General features: G+C 38.6%; 3 protein-coding genes across 5 annotated transcripts; 2 read left to right on the top strand and 1 right to left on the bottom strand.

Annotated features, from left to right (window-relative positions):
* The first annotated feature begins 484 nt into the window (after positions 1 to 484).
* On the top strand, positions 485 to 9,564 carry LOC132141082 (cilia- and flagella-associated protein 251-like). The gene is made up of 20 exons (XM_059550291.1): positions 485 to 1,177; positions 1,533 to 1,673; positions 1,781 to 1,890; positions 2,264 to 2,372; positions 2,595 to 2,675; positions 2,891 to 2,968; positions 3,049 to 3,093; positions 3,195 to 3,391; positions 3,588 to 3,776; positions 4,351 to 4,601; positions 4,844 to 4,995; positions 5,263 to 5,436; positions 5,535 to 5,719; positions 6,758 to 6,872; positions 7,043 to 7,206; positions 7,429 to 7,519; positions 7,696 to 7,839; positions 7,949 to 8,177; positions 8,299 to 8,379; positions 9,276 to 9,564. Exons 1-20 carry the CDS (start codon positions 935 to 937, stop codon positions 9,398 to 9,400), a joined length of 2,904 nt encoding a protein of 967 aa, XP_059406274.1. The 5' UTR covers positions 485 to 934; the 3' UTR covers positions 9,401 to 9,564.
* A 140-nt stretch (positions 9,565 to 9,704) lies between these two features.
* On the top strand, positions 9,705 to 13,935 carry LOC132141084 (B-cell CLL/lymphoma 7 protein family member A). Of its 2 annotated transcripts, none has more exons than XM_059550295.1 (6): positions 9,705 to 9,951; positions 10,877 to 10,958; positions 11,402 to 11,495; positions 12,171 to 12,344; positions 12,425 to 12,522; positions 12,614 to 13,935. In XM_059550295.1, exons 1-6 carry the CDS (start codon positions 9,860 to 9,862, stop codon positions 12,677 to 12,679), a joined length of 606 nt encoding a protein of 201 aa, XP_059406278.1. In that variant the 5' UTR covers positions 9,705 to 9,859; the 3' UTR covers positions 12,680 to 13,935. The 2 variants fall into 2 exon arrangements, with proteins under 2 accessions (XP_059406278.1, XP_059406277.1); XM_059550294.1 differs by having other exon boundaries at positions 11,399 to 11,495.
* Positions 13,851 to 16,625, bottom strand: LOC132141083 (DNA oxidative demethylase ALKBH2-like). 2 transcript variants are annotated; one of them, XM_059550293.1, is made up of 4 exons: positions 16,451 to 16,625; positions 15,950 to 16,201; positions 14,702 to 14,900; positions 13,851 to 14,596 (listed from the first exon to the last, which is right to left on the bottom strand). In XM_059550293.1, the coding sequence occupies exons 2-4, from the start codon at positions 16,188 to 16,190 to the stop codon at positions 14,269 to 14,271; spliced, it is 768 nt and encodes a 255-aa protein (XP_059406276.1). In that variant the 5' UTR covers positions 16,191 to 16,201; positions 16,451 to 16,625; the 3' UTR covers positions 13,851 to 14,268. The 2 variants fall into 2 exon arrangements, with proteins under 2 accessions (XP_059406276.1, XP_059406275.1); XM_059550292.1 differs by having other exon boundaries at positions 16,487 to 16,625.
* Positions 16,626 to 23,088: the final 6,463 nt, after the last annotated feature.

Raw genomic sequence — 23,088 nt, 5'->3', positions numbered from 1 at the left:
AAATAAAAAAAAAACTGTGATACATTTGATAGGGAAGAGGCACACTCATAATAAACTGGATATTACAATGTATATGGAAACCAGTGCTACTTTATCAACTTTTTAAAAGTTCAATAAAGGTTTAAAATAAAAAGGTGCAATTATACAAGTACTTGTTTATTAGCAGTGAAACTCTAGCAATGTTTTTATATGTCGTTGTTGTTTTTTGTATGTGGCTCAAAACTGCCATACACTGTAATCATTTGAATACCTGTTTGGTAACCATGAAAATGAAATAAAACCACGTTGGCATTCATACTGGCAAATTTCATTTAGTGTTCAGATGAGCTGTGCTGTTAGCATTTATTTATTTGTTTATGTACACACAATTTTTTTTTCCGTCTAAAAATTAAAGTCTAAAAATGAAACAAAAAATAAAAAATACCACAGTTCAAAAGTTTTTTTATATATATATATAATAATTAAACTACTTTAGAACTACTTTATAACTACTTTATTCAGAAAGGATGTACAAAAGTGTTTTTGAACTTTTTATTCAACAAAAATCCCGTATTTTCATTAAAAATATTACATTTTAGTACTTCACTTCTTTTAATGAAGGATTTTCCTCAGCAAAGCTGTGCGTTGCCCTCCCACGTGACCGTATCTTAGCAACGGTAAGCGTGGGTAACGAGAGTGAATAGGTAAAGAAAAACTAGACGTTCGCATTGGCAACAAGCAGTATTGCGTTCGTGTTCGTGTATTATTCAACTCAAAGGTTTTTTTAAACAACCCTTTGGCATAGATAATGTTTTCGACTGCACAGAGACTAAATTAGCCTGTCTAACCACCACGCGGAGAAGTTCTGTTCTGGTGTTTGCATCTGTAATATCGTGAATCTGGTTGTGGCCGGGACAAATTCTCCAGCTTTTCCTCTAGCAAGTCACACAGAATAATGTCAACGACAAACGGGACATCTACTGCATCAGACAGGGCAGATGCGGAAACTGAAGACGCAGGTGAGCAGATAAACACAGAAGATAATCAGATAGAGAAAGAAGTACACGATGAAGATGAAGATGGAAGAAATGAACTAACGTTATACAGTCTGCAAGAGGATACTGCAGGTTCCCAAGTTTACACAGCCACATCACTGTCTGTCATTCCCAAGGAGTCCAGAACCAAAACTCACCCACTGGTAATGATTCGATCAAATCCATTTTAATATATTTTTTTAAACAAAATGTTAATTATCTTAAATAGTTCGTCCAAATAACTACAATGCAACTGCAATATTAAGTCACAGTATCTTCTAAAACTAAAAATATTTTGTTTTATTTCACAGTGACAAGTCATAAATTATGCATGGCTATTTTATGTAATGACAAGTGGTTTTAGGAGCTAACAATATTGAACAAGAAACAATAATGATCTTGTAAATGTAAAATAATTTTATTGTCAAAAAGCAAAAATGTGTTAATGCTGTACCTACTATACCTCAGTTTTTTCACACGCGTATCGCGTATCTAAATCTTTGTATTTTTTACTTGCAGGTCCTTGATTGGGCTTACGGGATGAACCAAACTCTACCTGTTCTCAGTCTGCAGGATGAAGACAGACTTGTCATCTTGTACATTTGTGCCCATGTTGCTGTCATGTATGATCACACATCCAATGCTCAGCATCTTTTACAAGTAAGAGGCTCATAGTGCTACAAACTACATAAGATGAAGTTAAATATGATCTAAAGTGTAAAATCCTATTGTAAAAATGTTGCTTATGTGTTGTTTGGTGTCTACAGGGCCACTGCAGTCCAATCACATGTTTGTGTGCTAGTGAGGACAGACGCTGGCTTGTGACAGCAGACATGGGCCAGGAGAGTCTGGTTATCATATGGGATGCTTATACTGGGTAACACTTACCCAAATATTATACATTCCATTAATACCGTTTGTATAAATCTGCTTGATGGTCCTGTTAAAATCATTGTTTTGTGGTGTACATCCAAGTTAAATGGATTATCGGAAATAAATAAATGTTGGGCTGGATTTGATTCAATTTATTGATTGTTGATTGGACGGAGGCAAATCAGCTGAATGTGTGCTTGCAGTCGATTGTAAGAAAGGGGATTTGTAAGAGAGAGAAATCTGTTGTTTCAATGTAAAATCAAGTTATGACATTTTGATTAAGAATGATTAAGTCATTCACAATAAGATCTATAACATGAATTTACTAAATAGACAGGGTGAATTTTCTTTCCTTTCTGATCCATAACATGTTGCAGGATTCCTGTGCGGACATTGTTTGACTGTCATCCAGAGGGTGGAGTTTGTACCATGGCCCTATCAAAGGATTCAAAATACCTGGTGACTGTTGGAGCTGGAGCAGTACAGGTCTGAAACCCGACGTTTTATGTTGTCTAATATAATATTTTTACAATAGACTCACTGTAGATATCTTATGTCGTCTTAGATGCACCGATGAGGAGCGATGTATTCCCAGCATCTATTATGTGTTTAATAAAGATGATTGGAGTAAAAATATCAAAAGAAACCACAGAATATTATCACTGGCTACAAATACACTGATCAATGTACTTTTTTTCTGTGCATCAGCGAGTGTGTATTTGGAACTGGACAGAAGAAAGTGAAAGCCCAGAATGTCAAGTTGACCTCAGCCCAAAATATGGTTTCCAGGTATGTTGCAGAACTGTGCACTGATGTGGTTTTTACACAGAGGTGACACATAGAGGGTTGAAAAGCAACAATGTCTTAATTACACTTTTATTGTTTCTTTATGAATACTGGTTGTCAGATGCACCGATAAAAGTCTTAATTACACTTTTATTGTTTCTTTATGAATACTGGTTGTCACATCAAATATCAAATAAATTTTTTCCATGTTTTCCCAGAATCAACTACTTTTTAATCCCTTTGACAACACACAGTTGGTCAGCAACAGCAGCACTCAAATTCTCTTCTACAACTGGGTAGGAATTAATTCATTATTTACATTTCTGATTTACTGTTTTAGTTTTCTTTGTATATAATAATACATTCTGCTGCTCAGGAAAGGGGACATCTGGAATACTCAGCTCCCGAAATTACTGACAAGGTTGGCAGAAGAAACTTTCATCAGATTAAATTTTTGTGCTGTTTTGATGTTTTTCTTCTCTGTCATTGGCATTGACCTCTTGCAAATCTGTCACCATTCAGACCTTCAATATGGTGCTAGGTTCCCTGAGCCAGTCCATCTTCTACTATGATGCTGTGCTGGCTTTTACAGCCACCTCAGCTGGGAATATAGTTCTCTGGGACAAGCAAACTCAATCTCGTCAACCAGTAGTGAGGAAAGCCGTAAAACTTGTGCCTCTCCAGAAGGAAGCAATCACTGTACTGACTTTGATTGACAGGTATATATGACACATAGATACAGAATATGGCAAATTAGTGCATTAGTATTTTTTTCTTCCAATAAATTCCAGTAATCCTAAAGCCTATTACATTTTCACTTGCTGTATGTAACACTTTGCTATGCTATGCTATTTGATGGTTTTTGTTTTTGTCTATCTGACATTATTTTATTAAAAATATGTGTATACTGTCAAGTTTTATAATAACAGGCGATGTGAATGGCCACATCAAATTCTATGATGGAAATCTCAAGCTCATCAACGTGTACAATGAGTTTAGTTTGGATCCTATCAGATCCATCTCCTTTTCCAAAGAAAAGCCGTCCATTAGCGACCCAGGATATTCAAAAGACTGCACACTGGATGCCAAGCCATTTGTCATAAGGTGGGGGACTCATGCATGTCAGCATTATATATAAGAATTATTTTATATATTTTCTTTATTTTTTTTTACTTTTTAGAAAGAAACTTTCCTTGCATTTATTACAAAATTAGCATTTATTACAAAGCTTTCAAGTCCTCAGTTAAAAGCAAAAACTGCTAACAACAGTGTTAACTGGACTGAATGCACCAATCCATGTAACAAAGTACATTTAGATCTTAAATTTTATGTTTAAAGAGGGAAAACTTTAAATTCTGTTAAGCTTATCATTTATTCTCCCTAGTGTAATTCCAAACCTTTATGACTTTTTTTCTGCTGAACATAAAAAGAGATATTTTGAAAAATGTTGGTAACTATTGACTTATGGACAAAATATTGAAGCATTCTCAATATATCGTCTTTTGTGTTCCACAGACAAAGTTAATTTGTAAAGATTTGGAACAACTTAAGGATCAGTACATGATGTCAGGATTTTAATTTTTAATTTTTAATTTTTTTTGGGTGAACTATCTCTTTAAAGTATGGTCAGTTGTAAACCCTGTAATGTAATAAAATGTTTCTCTCCCTCCATTTACAGAAATTTTGTTGTCTCCACAACTAATGCAACTGCAGTACATGTAAATGCACAGAGAAATGTTTCACAGACCCTTCTAAAGGAACATTCAGAACCTCTAGGAGCAGTTGCCTGCCATCCTAAACAGTCACTAGTAGCTATGGGCAGCCACAGTGGCACCATTAAGGTTTGGGATTATGAGCATAAAGAAGCAGTCTGCAGCAGGGTTTTCCAGCCCCACAAACAGATCCAGTGTATTACCTATGATCCACAAGGTGAACTAGAAAACAAGAACTCATTCATATTATAATACAGTTAATATATTTTAAAAACATTTTACATTTCTTCGTGTATAATGGCACATTGTCTGATTTAAGAGTTTAAGACTGCTTGCATTCAATTTATACCACATATTAAAAACATTTTTTACAATAGCAAATGTTTGTATGGATGATGTGATTATATACTATACATATACTTTCCGAGTACGCATGTGTATGAATTTGTCATGTTCTAGGTTTTTACCTGGCAGTGGGCTTTGCCAGTGGGGCTTTCCAGATTGTTGATGCCTGTACACTTCAGAGTGATGGTAAAGAGTGTTTCCACTACAGTCAGGACAGCATTACCCATCTAACTTTTTCTCAGGACTCACGCTACCTGGCTGCCGCAGTTAGTAGGAGTTGCATTTTTCTTTTAGTTCAGTTTGTACTGCCCATTTCAGCACAGACTTTTTTGTGAACCTGTCACATTGAGAAATAATGTGAAAAGATCATTTAAATATGACTTATGACTGTTTTTGGCACAGAAACATTGCTAAGATTTTAAGTGGACCTCAAGGATAAAAAAAATTACTGTTCACTTTTTATGTTCCAGATTTAATGAGGGCATTTTTGTTATGTAGATCTATATTTTCTATTTGTATTTTTCTTATTTCAGGACACTGGAAAAGCTGTGACGTTGCTCCTTCGATGTAAAGAGGGGACCCAGGAGGTTTGGAAATACCAGGGCAGGCACCACTCGCATTATAAACCCATTCAGGACCTGCTGTTTGGAGTGGATTTAGACAGCAGTCAGCCTCGCCTCCTCTCTCTTGGCATGGATCGCTGGCTGGTGAGTCCCTGTGTTCCTGTATGATCTTGCACCCTTGGTATGCGTTTAACTTGTTGAACTGTGTTTAATGTATCATCTATCCTGTCTGTTCTGAACAGGTGGAGTATGATCTGCAGAATAGTGGTGAAGATGGGTTGTTGATTTTGAGTTCTGAACGTATCGAACAGAGTGCTGTGCCCACCTGCATGGTGTGGTATCCTCCTTTGACACCTGAACACTTCCTCCTTACAGCTTCCAACTTGTATAAGATGAAGCTCTTCAATGCTACCTCCAAAATGTGCAGGTTTGCAGTCTTCCTATGGGCAGAACAAATTGAAATATCACTGAAATAACAAACAGCAATCTGGTTGATATGTTTGCTGGATTTCAAATGAACCAAAAGTCAAACCATTCTGTCTCAATATGATTTGTAGATAAATTAAAATGGAAACTTAAATTGGATTAATGAAATAGAGTTTCAAAGATATTTTTTTAATATGGAATAAATATATATAAGAATATATGCCTAATATATTACATGATATTTTCCGATATACTGCAATATAGTTTTGTTTCATAAGGGTAATAAGAAATAGAATGGCCCTCTTTAACATTATAGAACTTTACTAACACATGTTTATACATGTTAGCACTAGTATTATTTATTGAATTGGGTTAGGATAACATATCTGTAAATTAGTTTATGCTCGAGTTGAGATTATAAAAACTGAAGCAGGAATGCTATATATGTGATGCTCTAATGCTATATTTCCAAATATATCAGCAAAGCCACAGACCGAGTGCCAAAAATAATTACAGCACTAAAAGTAGCATGATTATTTCTTTCATACAACAGTTCAACAAACAAAAAGTTAACACTGAGTAAATACAATTTTAGACATATATTGTTAGTCACTCCCTTATTTTGCTGTTTCTATGCAAATATATTAAAATAAAGCCACAGCAGTGTTTTGTTATTAAATGAATGCAAGTTTTCAATAAAAGATTCAATTTAGTTTCTGAATGAACAGTATGTATGAACAAACTGGTTAGAGCGAATTATTCAGTGACTCACTCCCCACTAACTGGTGTACTGAGTGAGAAATTAAGGGAATTTTGTTGATTTATTTAGTTGTTATCTAGTGCTAATATAAACAGCATTGAATTTAATGAAGTATTTTTTCAGTCTACTGAATTTAGTTAAATATTTGCACAGTCTACTACTAGGGTTTCCTTTTTAATCTCTTGAAAAAAAAAAACACTGATTCAAAATGAATTAACTCTCTAATGATTTTTTTCTCTCTGATTTGCATATTTGTTTTTGATATTGTGCATTGCACAGAAAAACAGTCTTCGGGCCCTCTTATGGTTCTCCAGTGAAAAAGATGGCCATCCTACCTGCATCTAAGGATGGTGACCCTAATTCTCATTACATGGCATATATAACACAAGATAAGGTATGAAGTGTTTTTAAGGCCCTATAGAATAAACCAAAATTTCATTAATTACTCTGCTGTACTGATACTTTGTATCAGCATGAGTTATCATTCCAGTTTTATTGCCTTTACTATTTAGATTTAATGTTTTAAATCTCCTTTTCATTCCTGTTTTCTCCCTTTTGGTGTAGGTTGGCATTCAGATTTTGCCTCTGGATGGAAACCCTCACAAGTCCTTTGCAATGATCTGTCACTCAACAGGCGTCTCAACTCTGGCTTGCTCGTATGATGGTAGATATGCTTTTACTGCTGGAGGACAAGACTGCACCGTCTTCTCATGGGAGCTCAATTTGTCGTGAGTTTTGAGAACGTGTCCAATGCAGAAATCCACTGTTTTTTGCAGCTGACTACTCAACTAATTCATAATATATAATGCAGTTGTCGCTTAATTAATATGAGGTCATGAAATATATGTGTATAATAATAATATAGTTTAATAGTAGTATAATAATGAATTTTAGGATTGTAACTGTGTTTGCCACCTCACAATTCTGTTGTTACATTTGCATATATGCAGATCATTGGAGGCATCAGCAGCTCTAGGAGGGAAAGACATGGTGCCCTTCTACAATCTTCTGGAAGGAGGGAGAGATGGACACCTCTTCAGGGTTTGAGATCTCTATTCTAATGCTTTGTTTTTTTCTCATTGTCCTTTATGTATTTTTTTTAGCAGTTTTTCAGCATTTACTGTACCTCATTTTATCCTTATAATCAGCTTAATATTGCTCTCTTAACATTTACCAGGCCTACCAATAGACAGCAAATCTTATGATTTGTCCTTTAGGAAATGGAGGAATATTTTTACTACTGTCAACTACAAAATCAGGACCTTGACACCATGGAAACACGGCTTGTGTCCACACGCATATCTTTAGCTGATGTGCCCTTTTTAATGAGAGCGCTTGGCTTCTATCCAACAGAGCAAGAGGTACAAGTGTTGTTGCAATCACAGTTAATTCTACCATACAGATCTGTCATCGATGGGTCAGCTACCACTCAATCTTTTGTCAACATATGGTTGTTTTGTTTTGTTGAAGCTGGAAGACATGCAAAATGAGGTGAAGTTCAGCCGCTATGCTGAAACCAGAAATTACGTGACGGACATTGATTTGGAGGAGTTCATTAAGCTGTATGTCAACCACAGACCTGCCTCTGGCATTGCCAGACAGGATCTGTGCAATGCCTTCCAGGTGCTTGGAAAGCCAGACGAAAGGGGTAGATATACAATTAACAGAAACGAACTGCTGGAGTTACTGCAGGCTAGAGGTAATACATTTTTATGAGCTTTACCAATACTTTAAATTTCGTATCTTCCAATATGAGATACCAGATAAGTTATAATGAACAGAAAAAGACTAGAATAGTAAATACTTGTAATTCATTTCAGGTGAACATATGACTGAGGATGACTTGGCTGAATGCTTTACAACTCTTGTAGGTATTAGTGGAGAGGGAGCCAGTTGCACAGGTACGCAAAACTCCTGTGAACCACAATACTGATGGACAACTGTAAACTTGGACAACAAAACCAGTCATAAGGGTCCATTTTTATGTTTCACATGGATGGATGTTTTGTTAGGATAGGTCAATATTTGGCTGAGATACAACTATTTGAAAATCTGTAACCTGAGGGTGCAAACAAATCTAAATATTGAGAAAAATCGCCTTTAAAGTTGTCCAAATGAAGTTCTTAGCAATCCATATTACCTTTTTAATATATTTACGGTAGGTATGTTAAAATATCTTCATGGAACATGTTCTTTACTTAATATCCTAATGATTTTTGGCATAAAAATACCAATGTATTGTTGTCTATTGATATACCTGTGCAACTTTAAACTAAATTTAATGGCTTTCTGCCTGAATGTTAAGTCTGACATCACACGTCAGCGTTTCAAGGTCCCAAAAGCAAACAGTGCTAACATACAGCACCTAACAGTGGACTGTAGAACAACTGAAAAATCATGATCGTAACCTTTATCTCCATTCTAAAATCTCAGTTGGCCAGTGATTTGTTTTGAATATTGGTGTGCAGGATGCCATTAGACATAACACTGTATTGTACAGTTTTTAAATCTTAGATTATAGATGTACCATAAACGAACAGTGCTCTGTTGACATAGTATTCTCACTTGGAAAGGAGTAGAGACTTGTACCTAGAAACAGTGAAACAACCATATTTCATGTTGGGGGTTTTGAGTGTTCAAAAATGTGAATAATACTGTAGCTTGTCATTGTAGATGTCATACTGTCATCTGAACTGTATGAACATCACCTTCTTGAGGTCAAGGAATGTTTGGCCGAAAAGGTGAAAAGTTAATTTAAAAATGTACCAATTTTGACTACTGTGTCTGTCCCGTACAGAGTCTCTATTTGAGAGCGTGCTGCCTCCTGAAATCAGCATGGAGACATTTGCCTTAGATATCTTGGGGTTGTCTGAAGCCACCCAGGAACTTCCTCAAGAACATGGGCACGATGATGATCTGTAACATCTGAAACTTTTTGAAACAAATATTTCTTTTATTGCATTACATTATTCTTGTGGTTACTAAGGCTGTTCCTTCGGTGTATTTTCATATTTTCTTGTTTTTACTTTTCTGGAACGCAGATTGAGATAAAATCATACGGAAATAAACGTTGTTGTTTGACGACATACTGTCAATTGTCGGTTTCCATTTTTTCCAGATACGTGTGTAAAACATGCGTGGATGTCGTAGTCATCGTTTCGATTTGATCGTCTCACTCCACAAACTGTTAAATATCATTTTCTGTGCTCTTTTTGCTAAACAATGGAGCGAAACGCGTAGCCGCATTGACCGTGTCTCTCATGCTTTCAGGGCATTTGGCGTCAGCGCAGGCGCACAAACCCCGCCTCTCTCTTGTGCTGTGTGCATTCGCATTGTGTCTAAACAGGCAGCGAGCAAAAAGATATTTTACCAACAGCAGTAATGTCGGGCAGGTCGGTTCGAGCGGAGACGCGGAGCAGGGCGAAAGATGACATCAAGCGGGTTATGGCTGCAATTGAAAAAGTGCGGAGATGGTAAGAGAGAGCGTCTAGCCGTTAACGAACAGCACAGACAGCTTGTGGGGGAGGAGAGACAACGAGAAACAATGAAATGAAAGGAAAGAGACCGTTTATTATACTCCAATTTCATTCAGATGTACTGTTTGTGCGTTTCTTCGCGCGGCTGCTCTTTTTTCGGCTTTTAAAAATTTAGTTTGGAAAAATTTAGATCGCATTTTTTATTCCATTAAATTTTTATGTGGGTTGAACCTAGAAGCCATTTCGTTGCAGTCTCATGAAGGCTTTGCTGTTTGAGCCTGTAATGCCGGCTGAATAGTAACCGAACGGGCTGACTTGAGGAACTCGAGACATGCATCCGTACCGAACAAAAAAGTGCCGCTGAACGGATGTTTGACTCTTTCATCTCATCTGAGAGCAAAGTGACTCGCGCTCCTTAGCGACGGCGCGCGCGTGAGAATAGTTTAATCCACGCGCGGGGCTTTAAACTCAGGCTTCGCCTCCACTTTCACACATCTAAACATTTAGCTTAAACTTAACTGCTTAACTTAAATCAAAATACATTTTACTAGAAAGATCATTAGATTAACTTTAACCCCAACAATAGTATCTTTCCAAACTTTGAAATACTAAAATGATTTTAACATTGTATCAGTTTAAATGTAATTATGGTAACTAGTATTGTTCTGCACAACCATTCAGTCTCCACTAAAGACTTGACCTCGCTTTATATTCTGTATATTTATAGAGTATAGATGCATTGTTGATATCCGCGACAGTGTATATTCTGGAAATATATATTCTCTCTCTCTATATATATATATATTACACAATGAATAGAGATGCCTATAAATGTAAATGTTTAAATAATTAATCCTCTGTTAAACTCATTTGTTCTCGGTCTCCTTTGTCTTTGATATCTAACAATGACATGCATCTCCAGGGAGAAGAAATGGGTGACTGTTGGAGACACGTCACTGCGAATCTACAAGTGGGTACCAGTGACAGAGCCCAAGTCAGATGATGTAAGTCATCTTTAATCACCATGATACACTTATTGCAATTCTTTTTGATACCAGTAACCCCGCCCCCAAAAAAATTATGTTATGACCAATATAACAGATCAATCTTTTTCAATCTCTTCTTCCCAAAAATGAATACAATAATACTAAAACAGGGATTATTGGCATTAATATACTGATACAATATTGTGATGGTAAATACCCTGATGTAATGTTTTTTTTTTCAATTAGTAAAGGTAAATTCATACTGTCATTGAGGTTACTAGTGCCATTTTATTTATTTGCTGGTGGCCCAGAGCATTAAATGTTTTAGTTGTGGTGTTAAACATACAAGGTAATATTTTCTACGCTGTGTCTTTTAAAAGTTAATTGGTTCATCAGTCTTCATATGGTTTAGCTGCAAAAAAGTGATCTGCATTTGACAATGCACTTTTGTCACACAGAAGAGCAAGAAAAAGAAGAAAGGCAAAGATGACAAATATGGCTCTGAGGTCACGACCCCTGAGAACAGCTCTTCTCCTGGAATGATGGATATGCATGGTAATGCTGTAGACCTGACAGTTATCAGGCGCCAATCACAATAATTCTCAGTCCATTTTAGGCTATGTGACTTGACAATTATTGTAAAGTATAGTGGTTCTTAAACCAAATTGTGATCTTTGTGATTCCCAAACAGTTGATCTATTAGGGATTCCTGAAATATTTAAGTATGCTAGAAAGTACCTGTAAATTCATATCAATTATGCATTTTGAAATATTATTATTAGTGCTGTCAAACGATTAATCGCATCCAAAATAAAAGTTTTTGTTTACAAAATGTGTATACATAAATACACATGCATTTATATATTTAAGAATTTACGTTTCTATATTAAAAACATTTACATATGATCTAATTTATATTGATATAAATATATACATGCAAATACATGTAAATGTTTTCAAAATATATGCTGTGTGTGTGTCTTTATATGTAAATAATAAATATACACAGTACACATGCATATATTGTGTAAACAAAAACTTAAACTTATTATTATTATTAAAGGCTTTCAATGGTCCATTATCCTTCTTAAACAGTTTTACTACACATGAATTGATGTTGATTGTTGTTCTTGTAACTATCTATTAACAATTATATGCTTCAAGTTTTTCAGGCATCTCTCTAATCATATGTAACACCCTATTAATCATGTTTCTCTTTTCTACATACAGATGATAACAGTAACCAGAGCTCCATTGCAGACTCCTCCCCACTGAAGCAAGAGACCAGCAACAACACTAGTCCTGTACCTGAACCCATGGCAGCTTCTCAGAATGACAGCAATGACTTGAAAAGTGACCAATATCCTTCCAAACAGCCTTCCTCTGTTCAAGATCATAAAAGTGGTTAGTGACCCATTATCCGCTTTTCTCTATCTGTGCTGTTGAATTTTAAGGGATCTCTAATAGCACTTCTTTACTTTCAGAACAAAACCACTGCTCATCAGAATCTATAACAGCCAAAAGGAACAGCAAGTCACAGGGGGATTCCGAACACTTTTTAGACTCCTCCAAATCAGCCCAGGTACATGCGCATCACTTGCATCAAAGTAAAACATTTATATCTCAGCAGTATTTTTTCTGCTTTATAACTAATTCAGTGGTTTCTTTTGAAGGATTTGGAAGATGGTGCTCCCCCAAGCAAAAAAGGGAAAATCGATTCTTCCTCTGAAGAAAGTTAACTATCTTCTGCCAGCTGTCAGACATCACAACATAGGAGGTTTTCTTCAGTTCTACACTCTTCCCTACCATCTATTCACTTTAATCCAGAAAACCCGTCTCTTGCGGTCATTTTTAGTGTGGAGGGCAGGTCGGGATCATCATTGTATGAGTAATGAATCAAGCTGTGAGATATTGTACTGATTCTAAAACAGATAATGCTGTCCTACAATCACTACATGCTATTTCTTTTGCTAAGATCAGTATTGTCAATTGAAACGGCACTGGAACCGCCAGTTTTTCCAAATTGGCATTGATATCAACTGCCATTTGCAATTAAAAAAAATTAGTATCACTCACCTTTTCTTGTTCACTCAGGAAGGTCAACACACTGTTTTATAAATCACGCTGAAAGTAACTGATTTCTGCTGCTGTAGTTTAGTGAGATTTCACCATAAGTAGCTAAATATAAAAAGGCAAATGGTACTAGTCACGAGTTATCCAACTTCTCCTGTGAAGACCATAGCTTGTAGCATAGGACCTGCTTGGTTGAGCACATTTGTGTTACTTTTTAAATTTTTCTTTTCTTTTGTCTCATCTGTCTACACCATTCTCCAAGTGCCCACATTTTGGTTCTGTCTCGCTTTCATTTATTTTATTTTTCAAAGACAACTTTTTCTTTGCATTAATGTACAATTTAAACTGTGGCTGGCATTCAAACCAAGCTTTGAAATGCTGGTTGCCATTTTAACAGCACTACAACCTTCCAACGTTCACAAGGGATACAATAATAGCATCACATTGATACATGAAATTCACAAATTACTGTTTCTTTCAGCAGCAACTGTACTGACCGCATGCGTCGTCGTCCAAGGAAAAACCTGACATTGATTAGATTGTAACACAGGCAGGTAATGGGTAGACAGCTGTGCGAATACCTCATACTCAGTCCAGCAGTGCTGGAATGTAAACACTAAGTATGACTTTCTCGAAATTACTCTGTTACTTATGCTTGAAAAATAAAATGTATATATTTATACAAATACTTTTTTGCTACCCCTTATGGTTTTGCCACAGTCTTTTGCCAAACTATTGCCTTCTGTAGTTCAATCTTTGAAACCTTAAGCAAAATGTATTCATTGGGAACATGTTTTTTTTTTTTTCTCCAGTCTATAATAGAAATGTCTTGTACAGAAGTATGGTTGTGTCTAACCTATTTATTCCACATGTAGTTTATTGGTTTTCTAAGAAAACAAATAAAATATTTCCTTTGAAAACTCTTGAAAGTGCATTTTGTTGCCAAATATCAAACCTGAATTTGCTCTGAAGAGCAAAGATGAGCTTGAAGCTTGATTTTCTGAGATAACAGTACAATTTTTACTGGACAGTTTAATGACAAATTAATCCTAAAACATGAAGACTAAATCATAACATGAAGATGTGAAAAGAAAGTGAAACTGATAGTGTAAGTGTGCTAAAACCCAACATGGGTTCACTGCAGATGTGTTAATGTGAGATATGCTTACTAACTTTTTACACAGCTTTCACACATGTTGTGAAAGAAAAACTAACATGACCCACATCAGTACCTGGTAAGATGCTAAAAGAACTATCACTCTATTTTAATGCCAGTTTTCTGTCTGTTTTTCACTATGCGTCTGAAAGTGAGGTTGATGCGTGGCATTTTGACCTTTTTCCTGACTGGAAGACTGTGATACCAGTATGTGTTTGTGGGATAGTTCATGAGCAGTAGACTCCCATGAGCCAGCTCCAGCTTGACTGGCTCAATCTGACGTTTGCTAGAACCAGTCCGTGCATCCTTATGACGGAAAATGAAGTCACGGGCAGCCCCTAGAGTTACAGAGGCAATAGGACAGGCAGGATCGAGTTCCTGTTCATCATCCCGATGCTCTCCAATGTGATCATGACCATCATTATATCTGATGGTGAAAACACAAACCAAAACCACACTTTCCTCACTTTGAAAGAACATCATTTCTTTCAAAAGAAACAGGACAGTGATGTCTACATGTCAGTTTAATTACCTGTTTATTAAAACAAAGTTGAATGAATGGCCTGTTGCCCTGGTAACAGCATCTCGAATGCGTTCCAAAGTGGGAGTCCATGGTTTAGCCAGGAGATGGACTCCAGAGAAAGAGTACATCAGTCCTTCGTCGCCATATGTTGCTTGCTTTCTTGGAGCACTGTAAGACTTTCCATACACTTGTAGTTTAGCTTGGTCACCTTTGTCACCGAGAAAATGGAATGGAAACAAAAAACATTTCAATCAACAGGATACAGTGCTATATTAATATGGCTCACAGCATATTATACAAGTATAATAATGAAGTTGGATTGTTTAGCAAGATAATACTTAATGTATGTTTCCTGTACCTGTAAAACCAATGTACATATTCTAAAGTTTGGTGTCAGGAAGTTAAAAAATAAATATTTAAAAATAAATACATTTATATTTTTGCTCAGCAAGGACACATTAATTTATTAAGTGAACACAGACTTATACTGTTACAAAGTATTTATATTTCAAATAAATGCTTTATCAAAGAATCCTAAAAAAATGCATAATTTGTACAAAAATCTTAGCAGCACAACTGTTTTCATCTTTGATAATAATAAATGTTTCTTGATCGCCAATGTGACACTGAAATGTTGTCCTGTCAAAATACAGGAATAAGTAACATTTTAAAATATGTGACCCTGGACCACAAAACCAGTCTTAAGTTGCTTGGGTATAGTTGTAGCAATAGCCAAAAAAAACATTGTATGGGCCAAATTATCTATTTTTCTTTTATGCCAAAAATCATTAAGTAAAGATATTTTGAAAATTTCCTACCATAAATACAAAAACTTAATTTTTGATTAGTAATATGCATTGCTAAGAACTTTATTTGGACAACTTTAAAGGTTATTTTCTCAGTATTTAGATTTTTTTTACACCCTCAGATTACAGATTTTCAAATAGCTGCATATCAGCCAAATATTGTCCTTTCCTAACATTATCCTTATTTATTCAGCTTTCATGTGATGAATAAATCTCAGTTTTGAGAAATCGACCCGTATGACTGGTTCTGTGGTCCAGGGTCACATATATTCAAATAGACAATATATATTTTTTTATTATAATAATTAACAATATTACTGTTTTATTGTATTTTGATCCAATAAAAGCAACCTTGGTTACCATTAGAGATTTCTTTCAGAAACATTAGGAAATCTTACTGATCCCAATCTTCTGAACAGCAGTGTACATGATACAAAGGTGCCTTCAATACCTGTAAAATACTCCACCTCCTCTTCTAGCTGGTTAAAAAGGTGATCAGCCTCCTCTTTGTCAAACAGCAAACTGTAGTCACAGTCCAGTCCCTCTGCCTCAATCTTCTGCCAGGGGATGGGATGAGAAAACTCCTCTTCCACCTCACATTCCTCTTTGTATTTCTTGAACGTTTCCTCCGTTTTCCATTCATCTGCCTCAACAGCAGATCTTTTTCTGTGCCGAGTTACAAACTTATCCATCTATTATACACCTGTAGGCCAAAACAAAGAACTCACTTTTCAGACTGCCTGGTGCTATTTTCTAAACCACTTTTAAATGTAAACACGTTACGGTGTCCACATCTACATATATATCATGCACAAATATAAGAGAAACATAGCGGACAGCAAACCATGAAAAGTGCACTATGGTCATCAATGTTTTGGTGGGTGTTGGTAATCGTGAAAAGCGGCAGCACAGCCCACAGCCTTATTTACGTACGGTACGTGCATTATCTTACTGAAATTTTTGGAAAACATTCAGTATGGTTTCTTACCTCAGTTGCGTTTATATGTGATAAATCGCCCACGTCCACACTACATAGCTTAACGTTAAAATTCTGTCCCAATTTTGTTTTATTTCCAGCATTCGCACTGGTGGCACACCACCGGAAATGTGCGTCCACGTCACTACCGATGTCACGTGACATGTAGGCTACTTTACTTTTCGATGGTTATTTTATTGTATACATGCTGCCTGCGAGGGTAAATAGTGAGCCCAAATAGCCAAGTTTTAAGATTAGCCTACACAGACGTTTTAAGTTTAAGATTACATTTAAACGTACAGGTGCATCTCAATAAATTAAAATGTCTTGGAAAAATTCATTAATTTCGGTACGTTAATTCAACTCAAATTGTGAAACTCATGTATTAAATAAATTCAATGCACACTGAAGTTTAAGTCTCTGGTTCTTTTAATTGTGATGATTTTGGCTCACATTTAACAAAAACCCACTAATTCACTATCTAAACAAATTAGAATACTTCATAAGACCAATTAAAAAATAAAAAATAAAACATTTTTGTGAATTGTTGGCCTTCTGGGGCCCGTTCTTCGTACGTCGCTTATTACATCCGAGATCAAATGACACATCCAAGATGATATCATCGTGCTAATCATGATCCGGCTAATTGGGTTCTTCGAACACACCTGTTGTGTATGATTAGTATCGCTGGATTGAGTTCCCTTTCATAGGTCACTTCGATGCTGCGGTGACGTCACCACTATGGGAACACCCCTCGGTGTGACGAATGTCTGAAGCCCTATACCATCCTGCCAATCCTATTGGCCAAATAGCGCTTGGCACCGCCCTACGCATGCGTACGCATCGTATACCTGGGTGCCGCGCGCCATTTCGCTCAGATTACATTCCTTCAGGGAAGTGAATCATCTGTGCCCTAGGATTCATCTCGCGTTCTCCAGCGGTTTCTACGAGCAGTGTTAACTCCTCTTCACGGACGTGATGAGTCAACGAAAGGTAAGAGCCGTATATGGGTTTATCACGAGGAGGCACTCATGAGAGGTTCGTTAGAAGCTTCTCTACATGTTCTCTCCGTGATAGCCTACGGCTACAGTAAAAAAAAAAAAGAATCCGCGCTCTGGAGTGTATTTCTATAAGTCGCCTCGCGTCTAACCCCCACCGTTTTGCTTCTGCGGTCGCCGAGGCCCTGCACGAGGTGTTGGTTAGGGGCAATATGTGCGGCTTGACTATGAATACAGTGATGCACTGGAGTTTTTCCACTTGCTCGCTCTCCCCCACTCGAGCGTGTTAATCAGCAGATTTGCTTTTTCAAACTATGTTTGTCCAACCGGCGGTTCTCTCCCTCCGAGCGGACAGGAGAAACGCGCCTCCCCTTCCTCAGTGAGCTATTTATGTGGCTACCCGCGTGGTGGATAAACTACCCCCCCCCTCCCCCCCGTGAGCCGCTACCCTTCTCACGGACCTCCACCAAGAGGTTTCGAGGTCCTGGAAGCAGCCTTAGTCAGTGCACTTCACTTCACGCCGCGGGTTTCGCCACCATTGCTGACATGGCGGACTGCTGTTATACAGCGATGCCGTTTTTGACTACTCTCTAGCCGTACGATCGCGCCGAACTCGGCCGCGGCCTAAAGTCTCGTCGAAGGCGTATCGAGTCGTGTCTAATTTCGGCAATTTACTTCTCTTTATTAAAAAAAAAAAAAAGGCGGTTCTTAAAGAGAAAGCTTCTCGTCCTCAACCCCCACGCTCTAACATTGACTGTCTCGCAGCAAAGGCACCTCGAGCGTCATTGAACTGAGCTATCATTTGAGCGCCCCCTCAGACATTCTGCACAATCCAGCCTTCAGAGTTTGAGGGACGGCACAAGAGGCTGGCAAAGATGGCCAGTTTATGACGGCTCACATAGCTGCCGCGTTCTCGCTAGCGGAGTGGCCCCGATATTTATCTTGTTGGATTAAATCCTGCCGTGGATACGCTTCAGGATTATACACAACGAAACGCAGTGAGTTTGACGCATGCGCTTCACTTCCTGTTTGCCAGGGACTGTGCCCTCCACTAGAGAGTGCTGTTGGACTGCTAATGCACATCCAACCCTCTCACTGCAGTCCCCACGCTCTAACATTGACTGTCTCGCAGCAAACAGCGCTTTGAGCAGCATTGGATCGAGCAGTAACGCCAAACGTTAAATACACCATTCAGTTTCAAAGAGGCCCGCCTCCTTTCCGCGGAATTCTTTCCACGGTGGTGAAACGGATGGAAATAGCGGTGCTGCGACAGGAGATGTCAACTCTGCTGAGCAAAGGGGCTATAGAAGAAGTACACCCCACTCAGATGGAGTCAGGGTTTTACAGCCGCTATTTTGTGGTACCAAAAAAAAAAAAAAAAACGGCGGGTTGCGGCCCATTCTGGATTTACACCATCTGAATCTTGCACTCAGGCTGAGCAAATTCAAGATGTTGACGGTAAAGTCTATTTTGTCTCAAATTCAACCAAACGACTGGTTTGTCACGATCATCTGAAGGATGCAGTGACAAACCAGTCCACTGGAGTGTGGACAGCGGCGCAACGCAGTTGGCACATAAACAGGTTGGAATTACTGGCGGTTTTTCTGGCTCTCCAGTATTTCTCGAACCTGCTGATCGGTCGTCATGTGCTGCTCAGGTCAGACAACACGGCGGTTGTGTCATACCTGAATCATCAAGGAGGATTGCGCTCTCGCCCCCTGTGCAGGCTGGCGAGACATGTTCTTCTTTGGTCTCAGAACAAATTTCTGTCGATCCGAGCTGTTCATGTCCCCGGACGATTGAACTTCGGAGCGGATTTGCTATCCAGACAGACTCTGGAGCAAGGGGAATGGAGATTGCACCCCCAAACGGTGAATCTCTTATGGCAGATTTTCGGAGAAGCGAGAATGGATTTATTCGCGTCGAACATGACTACACATTGCCCGCTATGGTTCTCCCTATGCCCTCCATCGCCCCTGGGCTTGGGTGCGTTAGCTCACAGCTGGCCCAGGACCAGCCTGTATGCTTTTCCCCCTATTCGTTTGATCCCATCGGTATTATGCAGAGTACGGCTGGACAAAGTGAAACAGCTGCTGCTGGTGGCTCCGCGGTGGCACACACAGCCGTGGTTTGCGGACCTGATCAATCTGTTAGCGGGCTCTCCATGGGAGATTCCCCTCAGACAGGATTTATTATCGCAAGCACAGGGACTGATTTGGCACCCGAGGCCAGATCTGTGGAAACTGTGGGCGTGGCCTCTGAGCGGAGTGAGTTAGTATGTGCCGGTCTTTCTGTTGAAACTACCGAGACTATACTGAATTCTCAAGCAGCTTCTACGAGACGCTTATATGCTTTCAAGTGGAGACTGTTTACGACCTGGTGTAAAACTCATAATGTGGATCCAGTTTACTGCCCAGTGGCTTCAGTACTGGAGTTCCTTCAGGACCGTTTTTCGGATGGAGTGACACCAGCCACTCTAAAGGTTTACGTGGCAGCCATTTCAGCTTACCACGAGTATATAGATGGTGCCTCGGGTGGGCCGTCTTCCACTGGTTTCTCGTTTCATACAGGGTGCGCGACGGCTGAGGCCTTTCCGCGCCGTGCGAGTTCCTTTATGGGATTTATCCATTGTGTTGCACGGTTTATCAGGGCATCCATTTGAGCCCTTGGAAACTGTACAGGATGAAATCCTGACTCTGAAGACGATTCTTCTTATGGCTTTATCCTCCCTCAAAAGAGTTGGGGATTTACAGGCTCTCTCTGTTTCACCTTCATGCATGGAATTTGCACCGGCTCTGTGAAGGTGTTGTTGCGACCGAGGCCTAATTATGTCCCTAAGGTCGTGTCTAATCCCTTTTGCTTTCAGCAGGTGGTCCTGGAGGCTTTATCCCCTGCTGAGGCGGGGTCTGGAGATCTAAGTCTTTGCCCTGTGAGAGCTATAAAGACTTATGTGGATCGTACTGCCCCATGGCGTGAGTCTGACCAGCTGTTTGTCTGTTTTGGACATTAGAATAAAGGCCATGCGGTTACAAAACAGCGCATGTCACATTGGCTGGTGGAGGCAATATCTTTAGCCTATGAGGCGCGCGGGCTCGCTTCGCCCTTAGGAGTTAAAGCTCATTCCACGAGAGCAGTGGCTTCTTCTCGAGCTTTTCTCAGTGGATCTTCCTTGGATGATATCTGTGCTGCGGCAGGTTGGTCCTCACCGAGCACTTTTATCAAGTCTTACAGTCTGGATGTGAGGATGGCTCCTGGCTCCCGGGTTCTCTCCGCTTGAGCAGATGCTTCCTTGGATCCCAGCTATCAGGTACGTCAGGCGTTATGGTATAGCGTTCCCATAGTGGTGACGTCACCGCAGCATCGAAGTGACCTATGAAAGGGAACATCTCGGTTACGTATGTAACCATGGTTCCCTGAATAGGGAACGAGATGCTGCGGTCCTGGCCGTGCCGTACCTTGATAGCATTCTTCTTCTTCAGTCATGAAATCTGAGCGAAATGGTGCGCGGCACCCAGGTATACGATGCGTACGCATGCGTAGGGCGGTGCCAAGCGCTATTTGGCCAATAGGATTGGCGGGATGGTATAGGGCTTCAGACATTCGTCACACTGAGGGTCGTCACCGCAGCATCTCATTCCCTATTTAGGGAACCATGGTTACATACGTAACCGAGATGTTATCTGAGATAATTGCGCGTTCATGTGTTGGCTTAAAAGGGGATATGTATCGATACTCGAAACCATGATCAGCAGTGCAGCGATTGGCTGGTGGCAAGACGGCAACAGTGTTGGGAAAGTTCACTTTCTACATGAACTAGTTCAAAGTTCAATTCACAAATTTTAAAATGAACTAGTTCAGTTCATAGTTCAAAATACAAAATTTTGAACTAAAGTTCACAGTTCCAAAAATGAACTAGTTCATAGTTCTTTTTTTCCATACGTTGCTGCGAGCAATTCTTTTTAGAAAATTATTGCCACAGCCCACATAGAATCACAGAGAGCAATTATTTTATCAGTTTTAACAATGAAGCTATGCGTAAGATTTCATCTTCATATCCAATTTTGAATCCTTATCCAACCAGGGTTTACATTAGCATTGAGGGGACAACATTTCCCCATTGTTGCTTTAATGCTTTTTCTCCCATTCTCACCGACCTTGTCATAAACATCATAAAATTCTTTTAAATGATCATACAACTTCTTGCTGCATGCTGCTGTCGTTTGCTGTTTTTTTTTTTCACGCATGCGGCGGACGGCGGTGCGACATTGATGGCTGGTGTTGCCAGATTGGGTGTTTTTCCGCTACATATTAAGAGCTGTTTACGGTGTGTTTTAGCCGGATTTTCGCATGGAAGGCTCTATAGAAATCTGGCACCCTATTGAACGAAGTTAACCTGAGAGAGCGTGCCGTTCACAGACACCAGAATGAACGAGTTCTCAGTAATGTTCATCAGGCATTAATACAGCACGTTCAGTTCACGTTCGCCCAAAATATGAACGAGTTCATGAACTATCGTTCATTGAACGCGTTCAGACACAACACTGGACGGCAATGTAATGACGTCATATAATTTAAAATGACACCCGACGAAAACTTTCTGGACTTTTATAAGGAAACAGCCAAGCAAACAAAACTACATAAATGTTATAATAGATACATGAAACAGATAATAGATGCATTTATTTTATTACAATTTTTTTCATGATTCCCAATTATTTATATTCGCAATTTATAATAGTTGTGCAGTCTTTACATTTTTATATCAATGTAGAAATTATCTATTCATTTCATTTTATATTTGGACAGATTTGTTACGTGACGGCATTAATGAAAGTTTCTTAAGGGTCAACTCATGTTATCTGCATCTCCTGCACTCCATCAAGCCACTCTTATAATAGCAGTCATCACTCAAAATAATGCACGACTCTATTATGCATGTGTGTAAGACTCTAATACAATTATGAAGTAATAATTTTATGACAAATTAATATTTCAGTGAGTAAAACTGGCCGTGTCTATAGTAGGCTGTTATGGACTACACAGCATTTTTATATTATTTTTAAATATTATTTTAAATTATTGTCCCTGGATCAGTACGATACTCTTGTAATAAAGTAGCGGTGGTAGCAGACATATTTTGAGTATCAGTTCTGGTTGAAAAGAAGCAATCTAATCCTGTTTACATTAAATAAGCCTGCTCCCGAGCAGGTTTAAGCTTATGGACCTGTTGCTATGACAGCAGCTCCGGAATGAGCTTCGAAGAACCAAATGATCCAAGAACACGTCAAATCGTCAACATGCAAATCCAGCTAACTGAGTTAGCGACGTACGAAGAACGGCCCCCGAAAGTATGTGTAGCTGTTGCTGAAAAGGTTTAATTTTCTTTTAAGTATTTCAGTCATTTATTTTTGTTAAAAGGTATTTAGTTCACAAATGGTGTGTAATGTTTTATGAATGTTAATTTGTAAATTGTATTTGAGTATTATAAATACTAGGTAATAGTGACACCTGCTGGTGAAATGTTTAACATTAGTTGAATTTGTCACATGATCTAGTTAGCCATGTGAGTATCAGATCCACAAAAGAAATGCGCACATGCTGAGAGCTGTCTAATTG

The sequence above is a fragment of the Carassius carassius genome, chromosome 5 (assembly GCF_963082965.1).
Source record: "Carassius carassius chromosome 5, fCarCar2.1, whole genome shotgun sequence".
NCBI lineage: Eukaryota > Metazoa > Chordata > Actinopteri > Cypriniformes > Cyprinidae > Carassius > Carassius carassius.
The sequence above is the reverse complement of the archived record's forward strand: the minus strand, read 5'-3'. Positions and strand labels throughout refer to the sequence as shown.

Excerpts from the sequence above, each read along its gene's own strand:
- LOC132141084 (XM_059550294.1), top strand. The coding sequence starts at position 9,860 with ATGTCGGGCAGGTCGGTTCGAGCGGAGACGCGGAGCAGGGCGAAAGAT. Across the intron at positions 9,952-10,876 it reads ATTGAAAAAGTGCGGAGATG|GGAGAAGAAATGGGTGACTG; the intron begins GTAAGAGAGAGC and ends ATGCATCTCCAG. Across the intron at positions 12,345-12,424 it reads TGTTCAAGATCATAAAAGTG|AACAAAACCACTGCTCATCA; the intron begins GTTAGTGACCCA and ends CTTTACTTTCAG.
- LOC132141083 (XM_059550293.1), bottom strand. The coding sequence starts at position 16,190 with ATGGATAAGTTTGTAACTCGGCACAGAAAAAGATCTGCTGTTGAGGCA. Across the intron at positions 14,901-15,949 it reads GGAGGTGGAGTATTTTACAG|GTGACCAAGCTAAACTACAA; the intron begins GTATTGAAGGCA and ends TCGGTGACAAAG. Across the intron at positions 14,597-14,701 it reads AACTTTGTTTTAATAAACAG|ATATAATGATGGTCATGATC; the intron begins GTAATTAAACTG and ends TTTCACCATCAG.
- LOC132141082 (XM_059550291.1), top strand. The coding sequence starts at position 935 with ATGTCAACGACAAACGGGACATCTACTGCATCAGACAGGGCAGATGCG. Across the intron at positions 1,178-1,532 it reads GAACCAAAACTCACCCACTG|GTCCTTGATTGGGCTTACGG; the intron begins GTAATGATTCGA and ends TTTTACTTGCAG. Across the intron at positions 8,178-8,298 it reads GGAGTTACTGCAGGCTAGAG|GTGAACATATGACTGAGGAT; the intron begins GTAATACATTTT and ends AATTCATTTCAG.